The sequence below is a fragment of the Pantherophis guttatus genome, chromosome 5 (assembly GCF_059756535.1).
Source record: "Pantherophis guttatus breed Tessera chromosome 5, ASM5975653v1, whole genome shotgun sequence".
Classification (NCBI taxonomy): Eukaryota; Metazoa; Chordata; class Lepidosauria; order Squamata; family Colubridae; genus Pantherophis; species Pantherophis guttatus.
In genome coordinates, this window is record NC_142067.1 from 22,075,970 (window position 1) to 22,097,958 (window position 21,989).

At 43.8% G+C, this 21,989-nt stretch overlaps 1 protein-coding gene across 1 annotated transcript in view; it reads left to right on the plus strand.

Annotated features, from left to right (window-relative positions):
* The first annotated feature begins 992 nt into the window (after positions 1 to 992).
* FGF9 (fibroblast growth factor 9) overlaps positions 993 to 21,989 on the plus strand; it is a 46,318-nt gene continuing 25,321 nt past the window's right edge. Inside the window, exon 1 of the mRNA XM_034410256.3 lies at positions 993 to 2,430. Coding sequence (XP_034266147.1) covers positions 2,154 to 2,430 — 277 coding nt within the window. The 5' untranslated portion in view covers positions 993 to 2,153. The remainder of the gene's footprint in view (positions 2,431 to 21,989) is intronic.

Here is a 21,989-nt window from a genome sequence, read left to right on the forward strand (position 1 = left end):
ATGACTCGAAACAAGAGGGTTAGGGCAGAACTCCAAAGAGTCTCCAAGGAGGACAACAACCCCCACCTCAGGCGCCCTCAGAAAAACGCTCCCTCAGCATTCGTGGGGAGATCCTTCTGAGGAAGCGTCCCTAAGTTTGGCAGCCTGATCACTCCAGATCCACCCCACACCCCGGTCTTCTGATGGTTGGACTTCCGGGTAGCAAATAATAATAATAATAATAATAATAATAATAATAATAATAATAATAATAATAATAATAATAATAATAATAATAATAATAATAAAACCCTTCGAGCCTCGTCAGGTCTTTTATTTATTTATTTATTTATTTGGGAGCCCCAAAGGACCGTTCCGTGCGCGAATTCTGGAGAAGCGTGGAAGTTGCTTCCCAGGGAAGTTGTGAACGCGGACTTGCCGCTGGGAGAGAAAGAAAAAAAAAAAAAGAAGAAGAAGAAGAAGAAAAAACAGCGCCTGCGTTTGCAGAGCGCGCCTGTTTCTCCCACCATAAAAAACTTCGTCCCAACTAAACGCGTTTAAAGCTCAAGCTGCCAGCCTTGGGTTTTTTAAAATAACCACTTAGCCTCTTGGGAAAACTAGAGCCGGGCTGAATGCAGAACATCAAGCTTTGGGGTTTTTTTTTGGGGGGGGGGAGGCTCTCCCTTTTACATACTCGGCGAATTCAGTGACCAAAAGCAAAAATAAAATAAAATAAAAATCCCAATTTGATCTAAGGCCGTGCTGCTCTTCCTCTCCCTCCCTCTTTCTTCCTCTTCCCCTCCCCCCCCACCCCTTGTGTGAGCTCCTGACTCAATTGCGGCTTCAAAGTTTCTGGTCCGCATCGTTTTCTGCCCTACTGCATACCCACGGACCCAGGAGTGTCGCAGACCAGTAAAAAAAAAAAGTGTGTGTGTGTGTGTGCGGGTGTCGGTCCTGGTGAGAGAGCGGCGATTCAACTGCCTGGAGCAGGCTGGGGGTTGGGGGTAGCTTCTATTGCAGCAGGTAATGTTGAGCGCTAGGACCTGGGAGAGCCCCTCCGCCGCCCGCAAGCTGGACTACCTTAAACCCAGCCCAATGCCTCTTCCTGCGCCACTTTTCCCTGCGTGCTTGGATGGGAGAGCCGCACAGACGAGAGCCGCAGCAGCTCGGGGGGCTGGAGTACAACATCGCCCGGCTAAGCTCTGCCGAAGCTACACCTGTTCCGAGGCAACTCGAGGAAAAGATCCCCGCACTTGGACGGAGCTGCCTTCCCCTCTTTGCCTGGGTGGTTCGAAGCTGGAACGTCGGCCGGGCTGGAACCGAGGAGCATCCGCGTAGGATTCTGGATAATAGATCTGGACGTCAAAAAGTTTTTTAAAATATTATTATTTTAAGAAATCCCGTTCTCCTTTCGGGGGGAGGATTTACCTCGGCCAGCAAATGTGAATGTCCCCCCCCCCTTTATTCTTCTCCCCTCCTTTTTAGGATTCATGCTGATAGATGCAGTCTGGTATAGACTTAAAAAAGAGCGCATGTCTTTGGGGAAGCAGAACCCATAAAAAAAGAGCCTGGCGTCGGCCGGGCATCTGAGATGCCATATATCGATAATGTATGTCCCCACTGCCTTCTGTAACGCCTAAGGCGCCGAAGTTGCTATGGTCATTCCGCTCCTAAACCCCATGGAGAAACTACGGATTTTTATTCTTTTTACGGCTGGATGGGCAGAAGATCTCACCGCCTGCTAAGAGCCCCGGGAGCATAGACCCCGTCCGCTGCTTCTAGACCCACAACCCGAGGGGGCCGAGAGCTATGTCCCGGTGCGGAGCGAGCGCGCTGCTTTTTTCAGACTGAGTGGCGATTTGACCTTGAACCCCAGGCCAGCCAAAACAGCTTTTATTCTGGTGTCCTATTTTTATTTTTTATTTTTTAGTTTGGGATCCGTGCGATTATTGATGGATTAAAGCAGAAATCTTTTTCCCCCCTCCCCACCTTCCCTCAATGTAACTGCAAGTGGAAGGGGGAAGAACGGAGTGGAAACACATTCTTTAAAAAAAAAAAAAATTAAAGGAAGAAAAAAAAATTATCTTAGGTTGGGCACCAGCAATTACAATTTGCTGCCAGTAAAAAAAAAAGCGCTTACCTTCCCCCCCCTCCTCCTCCCTTCCCCGCTCCTGATGGCTCCTTTAGGTGAAGTTGGGAACTATCTCGGGGTCCAAGACGCGGGCCCCTTTGGGAACGTGCCCGTGTTGCCGGCGGACAGCCCGGTTTTGTTAAGCGACCACCTGGGGCAGTCCGAAGCAGGTGGACTCCCCCGGGGGCCTGCGGTAACGGACTTGGATCACTTAAAAGGCATCCTGAGGCGGAGGCAGCTCTATTGCAGGACTGGATTTCATTTAGAGATTTTCCCCAATGGCACGATCCAAGGAACCAGGCAAGACCACAGCAGATTTGGTAGGTATCTGGGCGGTTAACCCCCCTGGTGGCCGTGGGAGGGCTATGCCAGAAGTCATCCTGACCCCTTTCCTGCGCAAGGTGGGTGGGTGGGTAGGTGGGGTGGGGTGGGGAGGAAAAGGAGTGGGCGCTGCTGGTGGATGGCATTGTGGTGAAACCTCAAGAATTTGCGACCCCTTGCAAGTGTCCAAGTAAGAGTTGGGGGGGGGGAGCAGTATAGCGTGGTAAAAACCACAGATGTGTCCCGCGCTCGCTCTCCTTCCTTTGCTTAGGAAGTAAATGCAAGCGTTAATAACGGACGGGGAAGGGTCCTCTCCGCAGAGGTGCTGCCCGTCTTTCAGTGACTCAGTTTCCAATCAGGGCAGGAATTCTCTGCCTGTTTAGCCCGGGCGTCTCTTTTAAGTAAGCAGACGTGCAGAGAATTGGGCTTTTCACTTTCATAATTCTGTAAAGTGTTTTCGCGATCTGTTCTCCCTACCCCCCCTTTGCTATCTGCTCCCATCCACCTGCTTAAACTGCAGCAGAACGTCTCGTCCCTGCACTAGCTCTTCGCTGCTGAAGGGACCCCCCCCTTTTTTTGAGAGAGAGAGAGAGAGAGAAGGGCTGTCCGCACACAGCGAGACCCGCTGTCTGTCGGTACCGGCATAATAAACCAAGACGTTTTGGTCCCGAAATAATTAGCCTTTGCTTATCTTGGCGTTTCTGTTGCATGGGTGGATGTCCGCATGCTTAGATATCCCAGTGTTAAATGAAAGACCCGAGCTGGCTAGCAGCTGAATCCAGACTTCGCTTAAAAGTTTTTTTTATTATTATTATTTTAAAGCCTCTCAAGAAATCTTCTGTGACTCAGCATAGACAGCCGGCGAACTTGTTCAGCCTTCCCCGACTCGCCGCACTCCAGAGGTCCTGGAATCGCAAATGCCTTTGTCCCCAAAATTTGGGAATGATGGGAGTTGTAGTCCCTATCTCTTGTTGCAGGGAGGATGCTATGCCAGGCATTCAATGGGACCGTCCGCGCGTTTTGATTTATATCGCTGGGTTTTAAGTCGAGGGGTCTTGATTTAATTGTACGGACTGAACTTTGGGAAATGGAGATGATGAAGCAATCCCACTTTAGAGAGCCGGGCTCCAAGTGCTGTTGGTAGGACTTGATTTGCGAGGAAATCCACCTGACTGCACTTGGCCCACATCGTGCAAGATAAAAAGTTGAGTGGGGATTTCCCTTCCCTTTCCCCGGTCGTGCTTTAAAACCAGTTGTTAGTGAACAAAATCTCCATTTCGTGTCCTTTACTGCTTTCGAGAGAGCCAATTGGAAATGCCGCAGTTCTGTAACGAAAGGATGTCCTTCCATGGGGAAACGTGAATCAGATCTTGTTATAACCTCCCCCCCCAACCTTCTTTTATTCTTGCCTGAATTGGGTTTCCTTAGCTCCGAGGACACACACCCGCTTTTCAACCCCCCCCCCACCTCCACCCCAACGCGGTTTTCGGAGAGAACCAGACTTGCGAAGCTCCTAGGAACCCTTTTCCTTAATAAAAGGTGGTTTGAAGTGTAGACGCGGGGGGCCTGCGTGTGACATTGAAAGGAATCTTTTAAGAGGCGGTAGCAATTCCCGGAGGGAAGAAAGTTGGGCCATTAAGCAGGAATTGGGTTTTTTGAGCCTGCTCTGTCTTCCGCACGCCCCTTTTGCTCCGAAATGGCTTTGCGTGGCCCTTCTGCAGCGGTTTGAGATCTGGTGCAGGGTGTGATGAGCATGCATGCATGTGTCCATATAATGCATGCATGCATGTGTCTATATAATGCATGCATGCGCGCGCTCAAAGATCGGGCTGGAAGCGTCACGGTACATTTTTCGGGCGCGAGGTCGAAATTCGGAAGCGGCGGCGTGTTAAAAGGCGAGGTCTGCAATCGGGTCTAACGCTCAGCACCAGTCCGCGGGCTCAGCCGGCAGCAGGTGTACGGTGGCCGAGCTGAAGCTGCTGCTCCCTCGCGCATTTGCGCGGCGGCAACAGCAGCAGCTCGAAGACAATGCCGCGGGGTCCTAAACTCCGCCATCTCCTCTCTTTATCTCCACTCGCCCGAATTGAATAGCCCCCCTTTACAGGAGGACAGCACTTTAAAAAAAAAAGAAGAAATCCATGGGGCACTGGCTATGCCAGCGGTTCAGAGCAATGCATCATTTGCAGTTAAATTCAAGATCCTTCCTTTTGATTTAAATGGCTATCCATCTTACCTGCTACAACTAGGGGCTCGTAAAAGTGGTGAAGGAAGACCTCTGTTGATTTTGAAGTCTGAGAAAAGTGAGAGTTAAGTAGTAGTTGGATGGGAAGCATCCAGAAAATCCCAGCAGAGCAGATCATATGGCTAAGAAGACAAGTAGCAAATCACTTCTGCATTGTTATCAGGGAAACACTATGGGCTATCCAGGTAGAGTTGACTTTGACTCAAGGAAAATTTAATTAGGGGACTGCTTATTACACAGAATGGGGAAATTATGCCAGCTATTATTCTGTTTTATAAATCAGAAATACTGGAGGGTTGGTGGTTTTTTGTTTTTTTTTGCTTCTTTTATTTTTTTTTAAAATTTGATTTATATGCCGCCCTTCTCCGAAGACTCAGGACGGCTTACAATGTGCTCAGCAATAGCCTTCATCCTTTTGTATATTTATACAAAGTCAGCTTCTTTTAATGTAACAAAAATTCAGTTGTTTTCTTCACTTGAAAAGAATAGCTTTGGAGTGGTGCACAAGAAAATCTGGAAGATTACGTAAAGTTATAAGGGCTGGATGTGGTGGTATCCTCTTTTCTAGCAGGATGTTTGCAGAGTAGTAAAAAGTCAAGGGGCACCCACCACCATGCGATCCAACACCTTCCTTATCTTTTACATATTTATCACAAAGCACCATGAAGAAAAAAAAAGATTGCAATACATAGCTCTGAACACCATCTTCAACTTTTTTTATACCCCCTGCCAACCTCCTTATTTTCTACTGGTATTGGAATTCAGATCCAGTAACTTTGGGCTGGATAATTGTGGCTGCAGAAGTCCGAAATGTATTGAAAGTGTGGTCAATGTCTATTAGTAATAAGTAATAAATATGGGTTTTGCTTCATCACAGCAAATTATGCAGTGAAAATTATATGGCTGCAAATCCCTCATGACCACCCATTTAGGGCAGATTCCACTGAATTCAGTAGCTATTTACATATAACTTGTTGCTCCATCATTAACTGAATAAATCCAACTTCCTGAGTTGATAGGCCATATTTTCAGCATGCACATTGTGTGAAGCAAACCCACAGGTGCTATTTCTGAAGCTGTGCAGGCTGCAAACTGGCTTACAGTATGTCCAGCTGTTGCAAAGGAATCCTGATTGTAGATGAACTAGATTAATAGAGCAATAAACATGAAAGAAAAGCTGCGTGCACAATTCAGATTCCTGGAATGGCACCTGCAGAGCACAGGTGACTCCAAAAGAATAAAAACCACCTGTGGTATACATTATATCTTTTAGAGGGGGGGAAATCTAGGACTGAGCCTCACTGAATATCCCTGGCAAGACATCAAGCTTTATGTATCTTGACTTCTTTTATACCTAGTTTGGTTTCTAGATTGTACAGAGACCAGGGTAGTTATGCAGTTATATAAAAGCTGTAGAATATGCTTTTTTAAAAAAGTTTGCCTTTTTATTAAGATCAGTAACAGGAATTCATTCAGTACCATCCCTAATTTATACTTGCACCCACTCTTCTCCTCAAATTAGCTATAGTTGACAGGAGATTTCTATTCAGTCCAGAATACTGTTCTAGTATGTTTGGGGACTGCAGTTAGTAGTGCAACTAAAATATTCATAATAGCTTCTGAAAAACTCTTCCCCAGTGCCTTCCAGATGTGCAAATTCCAAATTTCCAGCATATCTAGAAGGCACTGGGTTTGGAAAGGCTGTTCTACAGTCTATCTCTCAATGATTGTATATAGTTTTCAGGTTATTTACCCATTTATTTAGGCTGCCACCAGAAGTGTACTGCAAAAATTCAGGCTATTAATGGTTACTAGCCAAGAAATATAGAAAACTCTGCCATTGTCCAGCAATTACATTGATTTTTGCATTTGATTTTAAGTCCATTGTAGCTTCATGCCAAAGAATCTAACATATAGATTCACTGTGGTGTTTACACCCTCCTCACATTAGTAAATGTGTTCAGCGATGTAAAAAACAACAACCACCTATGTGCCAGTTTTAGCTTGCTATAAAGTTTACATCTTTTCTGCAACATTTTTAGTCTTCTGGACTTGAAAACCCTGTAACGCGATTCTGGGTGACCAAGCCCGTTGTTGTTTTGTGGTTTTTTTTTAAACATATCCACTATACAAAGTATCGCAGTCTCCCAAAATTTGGGCACCCTGATCTCTAGAATTAGTGTGGTGGAAAGGCGTGCCTATTGCGTTGCCCCTACTCTCTAGTACTACACGCATCCCTCGCGGATTTCTCTTACTGCCCCTCCCCTTTCCGCAGTTAGCTGCTGGCAAAAGCAGGAGAGAGAGAGAGAAAGAAAATTGACTAAACCGCAAAGTAACCATCCACGGTTTTAGTTGCCCAATAAATTCAGGCCGAGTAATTTAAAGGCCGCGGAACCGAGACAAGAACGCACGCGCCATTGGGAGCCCCGCGCGCTCTATCTATCCAGTGAGCTCTTGTCTACGCAATAGCGGGCAGGGGAAAACCCGGCAGATGCGTGACAGGACGGTTCGCGCCTCCCGGATAAAAGGTTGGCAGCAGGGCCAATTCTGACGTAGGGAAATCGTGGTGCAAGGATATGCCCACGCGCCGTCCCGAGTGGGGGCGGGGGCGCACATCTCCGTGAAGCGCGGAACGTCCTCCGGTGAGGTCTTGGCGACGTCCTTCAACCGCCTGGCAAGACTGCAGTGCACCCACTAAAAAAAACTAGGGAGCTGGGTCACAGGAAGGCCGCCAAGGGTGTGTGGCAAGGAGAGCTCCCGGAGCCCCCCCCCACTGGTCGTCCGGAATTGTGCAGCGCAAAGATGGGAGCCTTGTTCTCACGGCTCCAAACGGCTTTCAGGATCAACCCCCCCCCCTTTTTTTTTGCAGTCCGTCCCGCGGGGACGTAAAAGCCCAACTACTGCAGGTGTGTGCTCCCTTCCCTCCCCCGCCGTTCATTATTTCACTCCCCCCCCTCCCCGGAGAGCGGACTAGGAAATCCAGTTGCAGTGAAATCGCTGGGAAAATGGAGAAGGGGGACCCGCAGTCACACTTTTGGGGACGGTGTGCGGAGGGAGCCCTTCTCTCTCTTTTTTGCCCGGGCTTTCCGCTGCCCTCCCCGGTTTGAGGCCTTTGAAGAGCAAGGTGGTGCCGGAGGAGAGAGGGAGAGACACGCGCGAGCCTCTTCCCTCGGAGGACTGACCTCGCCTCGCGGCCCGCTTTTATTTCCCCTCGCTGCCTGCGGCTGCTAAAGAGAGCTTGCTGCTTCAGGAGCTATTTTGGTCTTTTCTCGCCCTTTCTTTTCCTTCCACCGTGCAGCCGCAGAGCCAAAACTGAAATTCAGCCGCCAGGCTCGTTTTTAGTTTGTGCTCTCATGTATGTAGTAAACTGATGGTTAGGTGTATGTATCTGCCTTCCTTGTTTATTGTTTCTCCTGTTCTCCCTGCCCCTAATGGGCTGGTACAAAAGATGTGGTTCGAAGTATCCAGGACTTGCCCCTTCAGAAGGAGATCGCCTTGTTTTCTACTGTTCAGAAAGGATTAGAAAATGTAATGATGGCAAAAATGTTCAGGACTTTTGTGGGGGGGGGTTAACGCTCTGAAAGGAAAAGTTGTTTGACATTGGAACATCTGGTTGGGAAGCTGCCCTTTACGCAATTGGAAAGATTTAAATGGAGACTGTGATGCTTATTTATCAGGGAAGTGGGTACTGAGGAGCCCTGGGCAGATCACGCGTTAAACAAGGGGTTACTTAGTGTAGGTGCATTCAACATTGGTTCTGCAGTTGGTTTTGTACAGCATGCTAGGCTAAGATAGAGTTGGACAGTATGTGGTTTTGTATGGAAGCCAGGTGATTCTCTTAACATGTTGGGTGAAGCAGAACATCTGGTTAAGCTATAATACGGATTATTATTTGGGCAAAGAATCTTTCTTATGTGACCTCTGGAGAAGGGTCTAATGCAGAGGTGGGTTTCAGCAGGTTCTGACCAGTTCTGGAGAACCGGCAGCGGAAATTTTGAGTAGTTCGGAGAACCGGTAAATATCACCTCTGACTAGCCCCGCCCCCATCTATTCTCTGCCCCTCGAGTCCCAGCTGATCGGGAGTAAATGGGGATTTTGCAGTAACTTTCCCCTGGATTCGGGAGGGAAAGGAGATTTTACAGTATCCTTCCCCTGCCACGCCCACCAAGCCACACCCACAGAACCGGTAGTAAAACATTTTGAAACCCATCACTGGTCTAATGGTGAAAAAGATAGAAGAAAAGAATAGGACCATCAGCAGCACAGTCAATAGACTTTGTTATTGTGGTGATAAGTTCAGAAAAGCTGAAGGACCAGGTTAGGGACAGCATCATGAAGAGGATATATCTGTAGTCACTAAGTAACATCTTGATGGTCTGTAATCAGTCAAATCTAATGTGACCTTAGGAAATGTGTTCAATTCAAATTTACATTTTAGTGCATTGCGTAAATCCAACCTGTGGGGCAAGTTAAGCAATACAGAATGTTTGGGGCCATCTATTCTTTATTAAGACAATTTCCCAGATAAGTCCCAACTTCCATAGTTTAATGGAAGTCCAGATCTATCCATTCAACTATACTCCATATCTGAAGTGCTTAATCAAACATGTAAAGGATATCTTGACTCTCCAAACAGGAATTTAGCAACTGAGGATGCAATTTATTCAAAGAACAGAAACAATAGGAAGGGAGGAGAAGTTGTGTTAGAAGTATCTATACCTGTTTAAAAATCTTCAAGAATCTTGAGGGGGAAAAAAAGAAGCTTTGAAAATGGAATAGAACTCTAGGAGGTGATGTGACTGCATCCATGCAAGGATTTGGGGACGTGGCTTATCATTTACTTCTTCAAAGATATTTTTTCAATATGGTACCATATTCCTGGAATTTTCAGTTGGTTCCTCACTCAGGCAAACCTTAAAACTTCCTGAATAATAGACTGTTGGAATGCCATAGACATAATTTGTCTTTTTTTGACAATATAACTTCTGACCTTCTAATTAGCAAGCTTTTGAAAAGTTGGTTGGAGTACTTGGCACTTAATTAGATATGACCATTAAATAGCTAACTGTTAGATTGTTCCATCTCCACCCCGCCGCCCCATCCCAGGACTCTTTCATTGCTAGATTTGACAATATGTTAGATTATGCAGGACCTATTGGAAAAGTTTGACTTCTGACAGAGTTGGGAATAATACCTATGAATGTGGCCTTATTGAGTGGTATAGATTTTATGCCCATGAACTGTCAGGTGGATTGATTGGATAGGCATGCTAGCTGACAAGATTGGCGTCTCCTGAGAAGAAATGCTGATCCGTGGCAGAACTCAGTTTTGTCAGAGTTGTGCTTTTCTGGCAGTACAGTATGTAAGTTAGTAGAGACTGACATAACATTTGCTGATAAACTTGAAATATTAAATAAAAGTTGGCTGAATAGAATGAAGTTTAGCAGAGAGAAATGTAAAATGATCTTAAAGAAAAATAAATGAAATCTACATGTATAAGATAGGAGTTTTCTGGCTTGGTAATGATTCTGGTGAAATAGGAATAATAGCTTATTGAGAACTAAATATAAGTTGATGTGATGTGGCTGCCAGAAGGACAAATGCAATTTTAAGGTGCAGAACTATAGCTTCTAAATTACACAAAATAATGTTCCAGTTTATTCTGCATTCTGCTTACCATATTATAAAAATGATTTAGACAACAGGGAGAATTAGGAGTCTAGGAATTAAGTTCTCTGAAGACAGGTGGAAGGAACAGGGCATGTTTAGCCCTGAGAGGCTATGGCAGGAGCATATGGGAGCACTTGGTAAATACCTGAAAAGATATTGCCTAGAAGAAGGTTTCCCATGACATGGAATAATGCATTTGAGGAGAGCAGGTTCCAACTGAATATTAGAAGTTATTTTCCTTGTAGTAAGAGCAATCCAAAGGGGATGTATGTGTATGTACACCTTCGAATTAGTGTTGACTCCCTGCAGTTTTCTTTCCAAGATTTTTCAAAAGTGGTTTGCCATTGCCTCCTTCCAGGGTTTAGAGCAGGGGTGTCAACTCACGTTGCCACGGCAATGTCACATGACGTATCTGGACTTCCCCCCCCCCTTTCACTAAACTGGGCGTGGGTAGCACGTGACGCATCTGGCCCTTGGGCCCGGAGTTTGACAGCCCTGGTTTAGAGTGTGTGACTGGCCGATGGTCACCCAGTTGACTTCATGCCTAAGGTGGGACTAGAAGTTAATTTCCCAGTTTCTAGCCTGGTATCTTAACCTCTGTACCAAACTAGCTTTCAGATCAAAAGTAAAATCAAGTAACTAGAGAAGTGGTGAGTTCCCATTTACTGATTTTATTCAGGTGAAGGTTGAGCAATCATCTGTCAAGAGTGCTTTAGTTTGGATTCTTGATCTGAGCAAGTTATTGGAATCAGAGCTTCAAGTAACTCTTTTCATTCTGTTGTCTTTTCTGTACTTGAGTGGTAGGCTGTCTTTAGGCCCAATAGGCCTTTTGGCATTTTTGGATCTCTCAAATAGCTGGAATACAGGATAGTTTATCTGTTACCCAAAATGGCTACCATAATGTCCTCCGGGCTACTGACAACTTTTCCACTTACCTAAAGGACACTGTTGCGATTGCTTTGTCTTGCCTATTTAAGTCCCTCAAATACTTTTCTGCTATTCAAGTTAACTCCCTCCCCCCCCCCCCCCCCCCCCCCCCCCCCCCCCCCCGGAAAGTGTGCATAGATACAAACTAAGCTGTGGGCTATGGCAAACTACCATTTTTAATTTTCCAAGTACAGGTAGTCCTGGATTTAACAACCATTCAGTTACTGACCATTCAAAATTATAACAGCACTGAAATGGGTGACTTATGACTAGTTTTCATACTTAACAACCATTGCAACATTCCCGGGATCAAAATTCAGGCACTTGGTAACTTGCATTGTCCTGTGATCCTGTGATCACCATTTGTAATCTTCCTAGCTGGCTTCCAACTAGCAAAGTCACTGGGGAAAGCCAGATTCACTTAATAACCATGAAACAACTGGTGATTTGCCTAACTGGCAAAAAAGGGCAAAACTCATTTTTTGCTTAGCAACAGAAACAAAAACATATTTTGCTTAGCAACAGAAATGTTGGGTTCAGTTGTGGTCGTAAGTTGAGGACTACCTGTATATCTTGCAAAGACCCCAAGGAAGTGACATAAGATTTTATGCCATATCAGTTTTTGGCACCCATGACATTTATCAACAGACTGTGTGTCAAACTGCAGAAGTAGGGTATTCCCTCTATATTACAAATTATTTCCTAACTTCTCACAATAAATGTATGAAACAGTAAACACTACATATGTTGCCCTGAGTTTGTTGAAGGAAAAATGAGATGGAAATTAAATCACATGTCTTGATTCTTAGAAGTTCCTGCAATATATAAGCCTTCCTGTCACATACACACCTGCCTATTTTAATGATGGGCATTTTTAAAAAATGAAACATTTGGCAGGTGTGTGGATTTTCCCTTTTCTATAGAGTTATAGATTCCTTAAATAAAAGATGCCTGTTAACTTTTATTATTTATGCTGTTCTGGAAGCAGAGCCAACACTTTGAAATGGGAAGGCATTTGGCAAATACATTTCCCATTACCTTCAGGGAGTTTTCTTCACATTCTCCTCCAGGCAAAAACAATTTCTGAATGGAAGATAATTAATCCTCTTAGATGAAAAGACAGCAAATTAAAAAACAAAGCAAAAACATACATGTTTCTGGGGAGGGTCTGAAGAGTCCCTGGGTTTTTTTTTTCCCCATTCTTCTGCAATCTGTGACCTTCCATGCATAGCTTGTGACTTCAGCTCACATTGGTGATGATGCAGCAGTCAGATCTTTGCAAAGACCAGGAAAAGCTGCAGCTGTAACACAGTTTGGATTTTCAGAAAGACTGCAGATGGAATGCAGTAACTGCATATTCTACATTCAACTATATTGCCAGCTGTTTTATAGAATCTGATGGGACAATTGCAATGGGCAGAATATTTTCAGGTCAACAGATAGAAGATACCTGTATTATTAGGCTGGCCCTCAAACCTACATAGTCCTAGTGGCCTGATATATTAATTCCCTTGAAACTGGATGTTTTCATTAGTTCTGTGGGTGCATCTAGCTGATGCAAGTATTGCTTTTGAACAAGTGAGGCAAAATGAATAGATTAAAGGGAAGCTAATTATGAATCTAGGGGATGCGGTGGCTCAGTGGCTAAGATGCTGAGCTTGTTGATCAGAAGGTCGGCAGTTCAGCGGTTCGAATCCATAGTGCCGTGTAATGGGGTGAGCTCCCATTACCTGTCCCAGCTTCTGCCAACCTAGCAGTTCGAAAGCACATAAAAAATGCAAGTAGAAAAATAAGGACCACGTTTGGTGGGAAGGTAACAGCATTCCATGCGCCTCTGACATTTAGTCGCGCCGGCCACATGACTACGGAGATGTCTTCGGACAGCGCTGGCTCTTCGGCTTTGAAACGGAGATGAGCACCGCCCCCTAGAGTCGGAAACGACTAGTACGCATGTGCGAGGGGAACCTTTACCTTAATTATGAATCTAATTTAATAAATACCTTCATATACTGTTATAAACAATGTAGTGTTGGTTATAAGAGGGTTTTAGATATCCTCCCCTTCTTAGGATATTGTTTCCCATCATGTGTGTATGAGAAGACATTATTTGTCTTGATTTCTTTTTTGTGTGGAGTTGGGGGGAGGGATTTAATTTCTAGCTTCTCTAATACCTGCAGCAACTAATATAGGGGTTTGCTCTCAAATTGTGCTTTTGCATTTCCTTGTTGGTCAGTTGCAGGGAATACAGATCAGATCAGAATGATTTGGTGAGTTCCTTACTTTTTCAGGCTGCAGCAGTTCACACTGCTTTGGGGGTAGTGCAAGCTGAAAACAGTTTGGTATGAAAGTATCATCTCTTTTAGGGGTTCAGCTATGTAGCAAACCATAATTGGGTTTGTTTTGTATTGGAATAGCATGGTATGTGCTTGTCAGTTTTTATTTATTTATTAGATTTCTTTGCTGCCCATTTTGCCTTGTGATTTTTAAAGAATGATTTATGACTTGGTATTTTACAGATCCCCCTATTAAGTTGATAAGAATATCCAGCATATGTCTTCCAAGCCAACATTTGCAAAAATTCTGATGTTCATAATTTAGTGATTTAAGCATTGTCAGTCTCTGTTATAGAAAGTACAATGTCACAGCTTTACCCTGGATATCTCTCATTGCCATGTCCTACTTCTTGATGTACTGATTGTTACCTCATTGTATTTCTGAGTCTGAAATTTCTCCTTGGTACTTAAAATTCTCCTTGGAACTTGGAAGTATTTCAATTTTCAGCAATTCTTTCAAGAGTGCAGTTAGTTTTACATGCTAAGAAACATACATATGAAACTTAGCCCAATTCTGAGACTAATACTTTTGGCCATGAGTTCTGTTTTATTTTGTCTTGAGATTTTTTTTTTCTTTTTGAATAAGTGATGCTTGGTTTAATACTACTAAGTTGAACTATAGCCCTATAACCTTCTACCTTGTCTCCATTTTCTTTAACCTAAATCCTAAACTGTGATTAATTATAATTATAGGTAGGGAAGATAGGTTTAGCATTCAGTATGAAATTGACTTGTTTGAAATTAATCATAGTTAACTGTAGTGTGCCATGATCCATTGCAAACTATTAATCTAAAACAAATCTTTAAAAATCTATTGCCATAAATATTGCTGATCTCATTGCTAATCCTTATTCTCTCAGTAAAGATGCCAAGGAATTGTAGTTCGTTTTTAATGTGGAAAAAGTAAGAAAAGCAAATGATAAATCCCCTGGCATGTTTTTCAACCCATCAAGCACCACCTACCTACTAGTAGCAAAAACAATCACCAGTTAACTTCATTAATGTCTCTTGTGGGAATGGGTGACTTTGGCTAAATTCTTTGAACCAGCTGGATTAACTCAATTTGCTCATTTAATACATCATAAGTATAGAGGTGCCTCTCACTTGTTATCTCTTAGGCATGTTAATTCTGAATGTGGGTCTAAGCATCTTCTGGAAAAATGCTAAATCCATTTCTCAAAACAGCTCAACTGACAGATTGCAGTCAATTTGCCATCACTTGGTGAATCCTTAGATGCAGCTCAGGAGTTCATGCCTTCCATGACAACCATGGACCTGACCCAACTAGTTCAGGGTCTGACTCATGGGGGGGGACACACTTGACCTAGTGTTTCTCTTGGGGCAGTGGAGATATGATCTGGAATTAAGGGGTATAGATGCTTTTCCCTTGTCATGGTCAGATCATTTCTTGCTGAGGTTAGACTTCAGGACGCTACTACTCCATCGCAGGGAGGCGGAACCAATTAAGTAGTTCCGCCCCAGGTGCCTAATGGACCCTGAAGGGTTCCAGGAGGAGCTTGGGGAGATACTTGACTCCCTTGTCCACAGTCTGGCTGAGTCCCTGGCGGCTGCCTGGAATAGGGCGGCATCTGGGGCACTGGACCGGATTACGCCTTTGTGACCACTCCATGGCGGTGGATCCAGGAAAGCTCCCTGGTTTACTGAGGAGCTCCGGGAGATGAAGCGCCAGAAGAGACATTTAGAGTGACGCTGGAGGACCAGTAACTCCGAATCTGACTGAACAGTCTTAAGAGCCTTTATTAGGACTTATTTAGTGGCGATACGGGCGGCAAAATGTTCACATTTTTCCGCACTTATTGCATCCGCTGATTCGCGCCCAGCCACCCTATTTAGGGTGACTCGCTCCCTCCTTAATGTAGGGGGAGTGGAGCAGCCCTTGCAGGGTAGAGCTGAGGAGTTTGTGCAGCTTCTATTGGATAAAGTCGCTCAGATTCGGATGGACCTGGACTCTGATTGGGCAATTCCAACTGAGATGACGGGGGCAGGTCTTAGTCCTATTGTGTGGGATGAGTTTGAGCTGGTGACTCCTGAGGAAGTGGACAAGGCTGTAGGAGTGATGAGTTCCTCCACTTTTTTTTGGACCCGTGCCCCTCCTGGCTGGTTTTGGCCAGCAGGAAGGTGATACGAGACTGGCTTCAGGCTTTAGTTAACGGGTCCTTGAGGGAAGGGGCCTTCTATTAAAGGAAGCGGTTGTAAGGCCCCTCCTCAAGAAGCCTTCCCTGGATCCAGCAGAATTAAAGAACTTTTGTCCAGTCTCCAACCTACCCTTTGTGGGAAAGGTTGTAGAGAAAGTGGTGGCACTTCAGCTCCTGCGGTCATTGGAGGAAACGGATTATCTAGACCCTTTTCAGTCTGGCTTCAGGCCTGGCTACAACACGGAAACTGCTTTGCTCACGCTGATGGATGATCTCTGGTGAGCCTGAGATGGGGGTCATTCCTCCATCTTGGTGCTACTTGACCTCTCAGCGGCTTTTGATACCATTGACCATGGCATCCTTCTGCGACGACTAAGGGAGCTGGGAGTGGGAGGCACCGTGTTAACGATGGTTCTCCTCCTATCTCTCTGGTCAGTCATAGTCAGTGTTGGTAGGAGGACAGAGGTCGACCCCTAGGCCCCTCGTTTGCGGGGTGCCTCAGGGCTTGATCCTCTCTCCCCTATTTAACATCTACATGAAGCCGCTGGGTGAGATCATCCGACAACACGGGGTGAGGTATCAGCAATACGCGGATGATACCCAGCTGTATATCTCTACCCCGTGTCAATTCAGTGATGCGGTGGATGTGATGTGCCGGTGCCTGGAGGCTGTGAAGGTCTGGATGGGAGTCAACAGGCTCAGACTTAACCCAGACAAGACCGAGTGGCTGTGGGTATTGCCTCCTAAAGACTATGTTGATTGTCCATCCTTGGTTCTGGGGGGGGGAAAGAGAAATTGTCCCCCTCAGAATGGGCTCGCAATTTGGATGTCCACCTAGACTCACAGCTAAGATTAGAGCAACATCTAACATCTGTGGCTTGGGGGACCTTTGCACAAGTTCGCCTGGTGCACCAATTGTGATCCTACTTGGATCAAGAGGCTCTCCTCACAGTCACTCATGCCCTTGTCACCTCACGGTTAGATTATTGCAACATGCTCTACATGGGGCTACCCTTGAAAAGTGTTCGGAGACTACAGTTGGTCCAGAACGCAGCCGCGCGAGCTGTCATGGGTGCATCTAGGTACACCCACATTACACCAATTCTCCGTGAGCTGCACTGGTTCCCTATTGGTCTCCGGTCACAATTCAAGGTGTTGGTTATTACCTTTAAAGCCCTACCTGGCTTAGGGCCAGGTTATTTTCGAGACCGCCTTCTGCCGCATAGCTCCCAGCGACCGGTAAGATCTCACAGAGTTGGTCTCCTCCAGGTCCCGTCAGCTAAATAATGCCGGCTGGTGGGCCCACGGGGGAGGGCCTTCTCTGTGGCTGCCCCAGCTCTCTGGAACCAGTTACCTCCTGAGGTCCGGACCATCCCCACCCTATTGCCGGAAAAGACCTGGCTTTTCCGGCAGGCCTGGGGCCATTGATCTTGCTCTTGTGATCTGGCAAGATCCAGCTATGAATGGTGTGAATGAGTTTTTAATGTTTTTAATTTTTAAATGTTTTTTATAATGATTTTTTAAAAATGTATTGTGAGCCGCCCTGCGTCTTCGGAGAGGGGCGGCATATAAATTGAATTAATTAAATTAAATTAAATTAATGGAGGAGATCCACAGTGTGAAGTGGGAAAGGAAAGGAGTTTTCCTGAAGGTTGTGCTCAGTATAGACCAGGGGTGTCAAACTTGCGTCATCACGGCGGCATCATGTGACGTATTGGGACTTTCTCCCCCCCTTCGCTAAACCAGGCGGGGGCGGGGCTAGCACGTGATGCATCCGGCCCACAGGCTGAGAATTTGACACTCCTGGTATAGACTTTCCTCTTTGCTAGTATCCTGGAAGTCAAGCTTTTTCTGAAAATGCTCTAGCACTCTTTCAAGAGAATGCAATAGACCCACGTTAGAAGAACTTGGCTCACATGCTAATGTGATACTTTTGGCTCAACATGAAACAGGAGGGAGCAGCCAGGAATATGAGAGTTTCATCCTCAGCTAGTTCTAACATGGAATAACCAAAATGTCACAAAGTATAGCTGCTTCTCATCCACCCCCTCAAAAGCACAGATGATATGGCCATGTGAAAACTCTTTGTCAGCAGAAACATCAGAAAACCTATAATATCCCTATTGAGGATAGAACCAGAACTATATAGATAGTAACAGCAATAGCATTTAGACTTATATATCACTTTACAGTGCTTTACAGCCCTCTCTAAGCAGTTTACAGAGTCAGCATATTGCCCCCAACAATCTGGGTCCTCATTTTACCCACCTCGGAAGGATGGAAGGCTGAGTCAGCTTTGAATAGCTGAGCTCATTTCTTTCCTGTTTGAATTAACTCGTGCACCATTGAACTCACATGTTCTCAAAAACATCCCCCGTCCCCAAAAAACCCCCATTAAACCCATGTAATAAGGAAACTTTATTACATTAAGATTTGTCAAATGCTTTGGAAGATGCTGATCAGGCATCAGGTGGCAGATGTCTTCTGAAAATAACTGTGCTATGCAGCCAAAACCAAAATGGCCTTGGAGGCCAGTGTCCAGTGATTGGAGAGAAGAGTCATACCCGAAACAGCCTAAAGTAGCCAGTGAGCGACTGGGAAATCCCAACCTCTAACCACATCGGTTGATTAAGAGTTCTAGATTGTATTCATTGTGTAGTAAGAACAGAGAAAACACAATTTCAGAACTGGAATGGGTGAATATGGTTTTAAGTAGCCTCTGTTATGGGCTGGGGATGATTTGATGGTCTGGGATGGCTGAAGATGACCTTAAGGTACAGGTAGAAACGTATAAGGAGAGGCATTCTTTCAGATTCTTTGACATCAAGCTGCGAAGTCATCACTTCTATTGATAGGTACTATCCAGCCAACAGGGGGTAAAGATCATAGGTATTTAATACAAACAAAGCAGTACTTTTATGGATGCAATTGTAATTTTAAAACTATAGTGGTTTAGTGAATTGCATATACATAGCATATAGGTTTATTATTTTGTTAATAACATGTTAAGTCCTCCAGTGCTAGAGGGAATTCTGAGGTACCTAGGATTGTGTGCTGGTTTCAGGATATCCCAAAGTATTTACTGCATTGCTTAGTAATGGAAGTTCCAGTTCCAATTGAGGTCATAAATCGAGGACTACCTGTAAGGTGGCACAGCAGGATTTGAGGAAGATTTAAACATTTAGGGTGATGTCATCTTTATTCCAGTATTAGAAGAACTGCTTGGAGAAACATCCTTCTATGGGACTTAACAATAAAGTAAGTCACAGTGGGATAGATTGCATTGCAAAGTGTTTAGTTCTGCTGTTGTGGAGAGTAGAACAGATGTGCAACAGTTTTATTTCAAGAAGCCGTAATTCAGACCTCAGTTGCAGATTCTGGATTGAAGAAAAGCTTGGATTAAATTTTACGTCCAATTCTGGGTAGAGTAAACATAAATCAGAATGTAGACTTCCTGATTTTAAAGATCTACCAGTTATGTTTATAAATGGCCTAGCATATCATATGAACCCAGCTATTCTGGTTATATTCAATAAATGATGATTAAGCAGATCACAGTTTAGCATGTTTTGTAAATATAGGTGACCTTTTTGCTGATGAAAAATATGTTTGGTCACCTACCTTTTAAATGTCTCAAGGAGAATTGCAGTAAACTGCATACATTCAACAGCAGAATGAAAACAGTTGAATGCAGCTTTGAAAGAACGTTGCATTATATCCAACAGGAAATGGCCATATGCAGCTGGCATGATGATTTATAAATAAATATCTTTACATTCTGATATACAGATTGTATGTATTATAGATCAGTAATTCAGGGCTATTCTTCATAGCCAAATTTAGTGCTACACTCGTGCCAGCAGAAATTTATAATGGTATAACTTTCACTATCCCATTGGTGGTCCCTAGCCAGGGTGGATAAAAATTGATGATTTAAAAAAAATCAGATTTTTTAAAATTTAAATCGGATTTTTTTTAAAAAATCAAATTTATTTTAATAAAATGCTTTGGGAGTAAAAATCTATATAAAGATAGTTTCCTTTTTAATATACATTAATAATTTAGTTTATTCAGCATGAAATGGACCTTAGTTATGTAGCATGAGGCTGTATATTCTGCAATATTGGGACTGTTGGTGAGTCAATAGCGGGTCAGAGGAGGAGCCGCTGCAGGACAGAGATGACAGTTGCTCTTTTAAAATTATGATTTAAATCGAGTTGATCTCAATCAAGCCTTTTTACTAGTGATTTAAATCATGATTTAAATCATGATTTAAATTGACTTGATTTCAATCAAATCAACCCTGCCCCTAGCTTACCAAACATTGCTATCTATATACCATAATTCTCTATAAAAACCCACGGTGGCGCAGTGGTTAGAGTGCAGTACTGCAGGCTACTTCTGCTGCTTGCCAGCTGTCTGCAATTTGGCAGATCGATCACCAGGCTCAAGGTTGACTCAGCCTTCCATCCTTCCGAGGTGGGTAAAATGAGGACCCAGATTGTTGGGGGCAATAGGCTGACTCTGTAAACTGCTTAGAGAGGGCTGTAAAAGCACTGTGAAGTGGTATATAAGTCTTAAGTGCTATTGCTATAGAGGACATGGTGTGGTTGGGGGGGTGAGGATTCTCTTGGCTTCATTTTCCTTCCATTTCACCCAATATCACCAATTGGTGATATTCTGTAATTCTATTAGAACAGGTTGGGCAAGAGGTAAATTTTGACAGATGGCTACGCTAGCAAGTTTAATCATTGTTCAAACTCATTCTGTAAATGTTTTTTATGCGTATATTAGTGCTTTCCTGGAATAGTTCAAAAATAGTCCAATCAACAACTGAGTTCTATTTTGAAGCATCAGAAAGTGAGCTGGGTTTCTCTGTCCTGCTTCCCTGCTTAGCCCTCCCTGTCAGCTGCTGTTCAGAACAATCCATGCCAAATTATGCAAAAAACATAATTGGTCTCATAGCTTTTGTCATTAAAGTCATGGCTTCATAAGGCCTAGCATTAGAACATCAATTGGACATTCAGAACAAGCTGACTGCATTTTTATCTGGGCTATTTCCCTATCCTTTTTGCATATTTTTTGCATAATTTTGCATCGATTGTTCTATTGATTATTTTGGCTTGTTTATTATTTGATAAAACTGTTATTCTACCGGTAATAATTTTAAATATTTGGACTCCAGTAGGCCACTGTCATCCAAGTTGTAAATCTGATGCCTTTGCAGTATTGAATAATATATAAAGCAAAGCTCAATAATAGTTGCATAGAACTTTACAGGACAAGTTACAGAACTTCACCTGTCAATTTTTTCCTTGTTGCTGGATTTATGATGCTGAGATAGGTTATTGCATCCTGCAATAACTTTTTATGAAAGATGTGCAGTTATTATTATTTTACAAAATCTAGTGTGTACTTTTCTATTAGTCACATTTTCCTTATACATTAGTAGAGATTATGACTTTATTCCCATCGATTAAAATTCTCTCTCCTTTCCCATTCCACTCAATCCTTGCCTAGTCTCATGTACATTTTAAGCCTGTACCTTTGCTATAACCATTTTTTGGGGGGATGTTTTCAACATTTCAGTCATATTAAAAATGGATGTTCAGGAAATGTTTTGCTTAGACATTTTGGGTTAAATTCTGCCATGTGTTTAACCAGTTTCTGAATAATCTTTCATAGCTGTCACATAAATATTGTTGTGCTTTTGCCCTTTAAAGTAGCCCTCAAGTGTTGTTTCCAACCAATTTGTAGGTTCTGGCATGTGAACAGTTAGCTGAGTCATTGGATCTGCTGAGGCACTTCATTAGAAGGACTTATAAAAATATCTTTGAACAGTAACTTTTTTTGAAGGTCTCATCTTTTGGTTTGACGTTCATATGAAGTTGTATAATTTCAGAAAATAAGGACAAGTCAGGTAGTGGGGGAGGGGAGGAAAAGATGGGTTGGCTATGCAGATGCAGGTAACATATCAGATTACAAATACCTTATCAATTGACAGTTGTATGTGTTAAAACCCCTTGTCTTTATTCTTGTATAATGATTTGTTCTTCCGCAATAATTTGAGGAAAAGCTCAATACTGCCTTATGCATTAGAACAGAGGTGTCAAACACATGTCGTCATGGCAGCGTTACTTGACTTATCAGGATTTTTTCTCCCTTTGCTAAACCAGGCGTGGGCATGGCCAGTGCGTGACACATCTGGCCCGTGGGCCGGGAGTTTGACA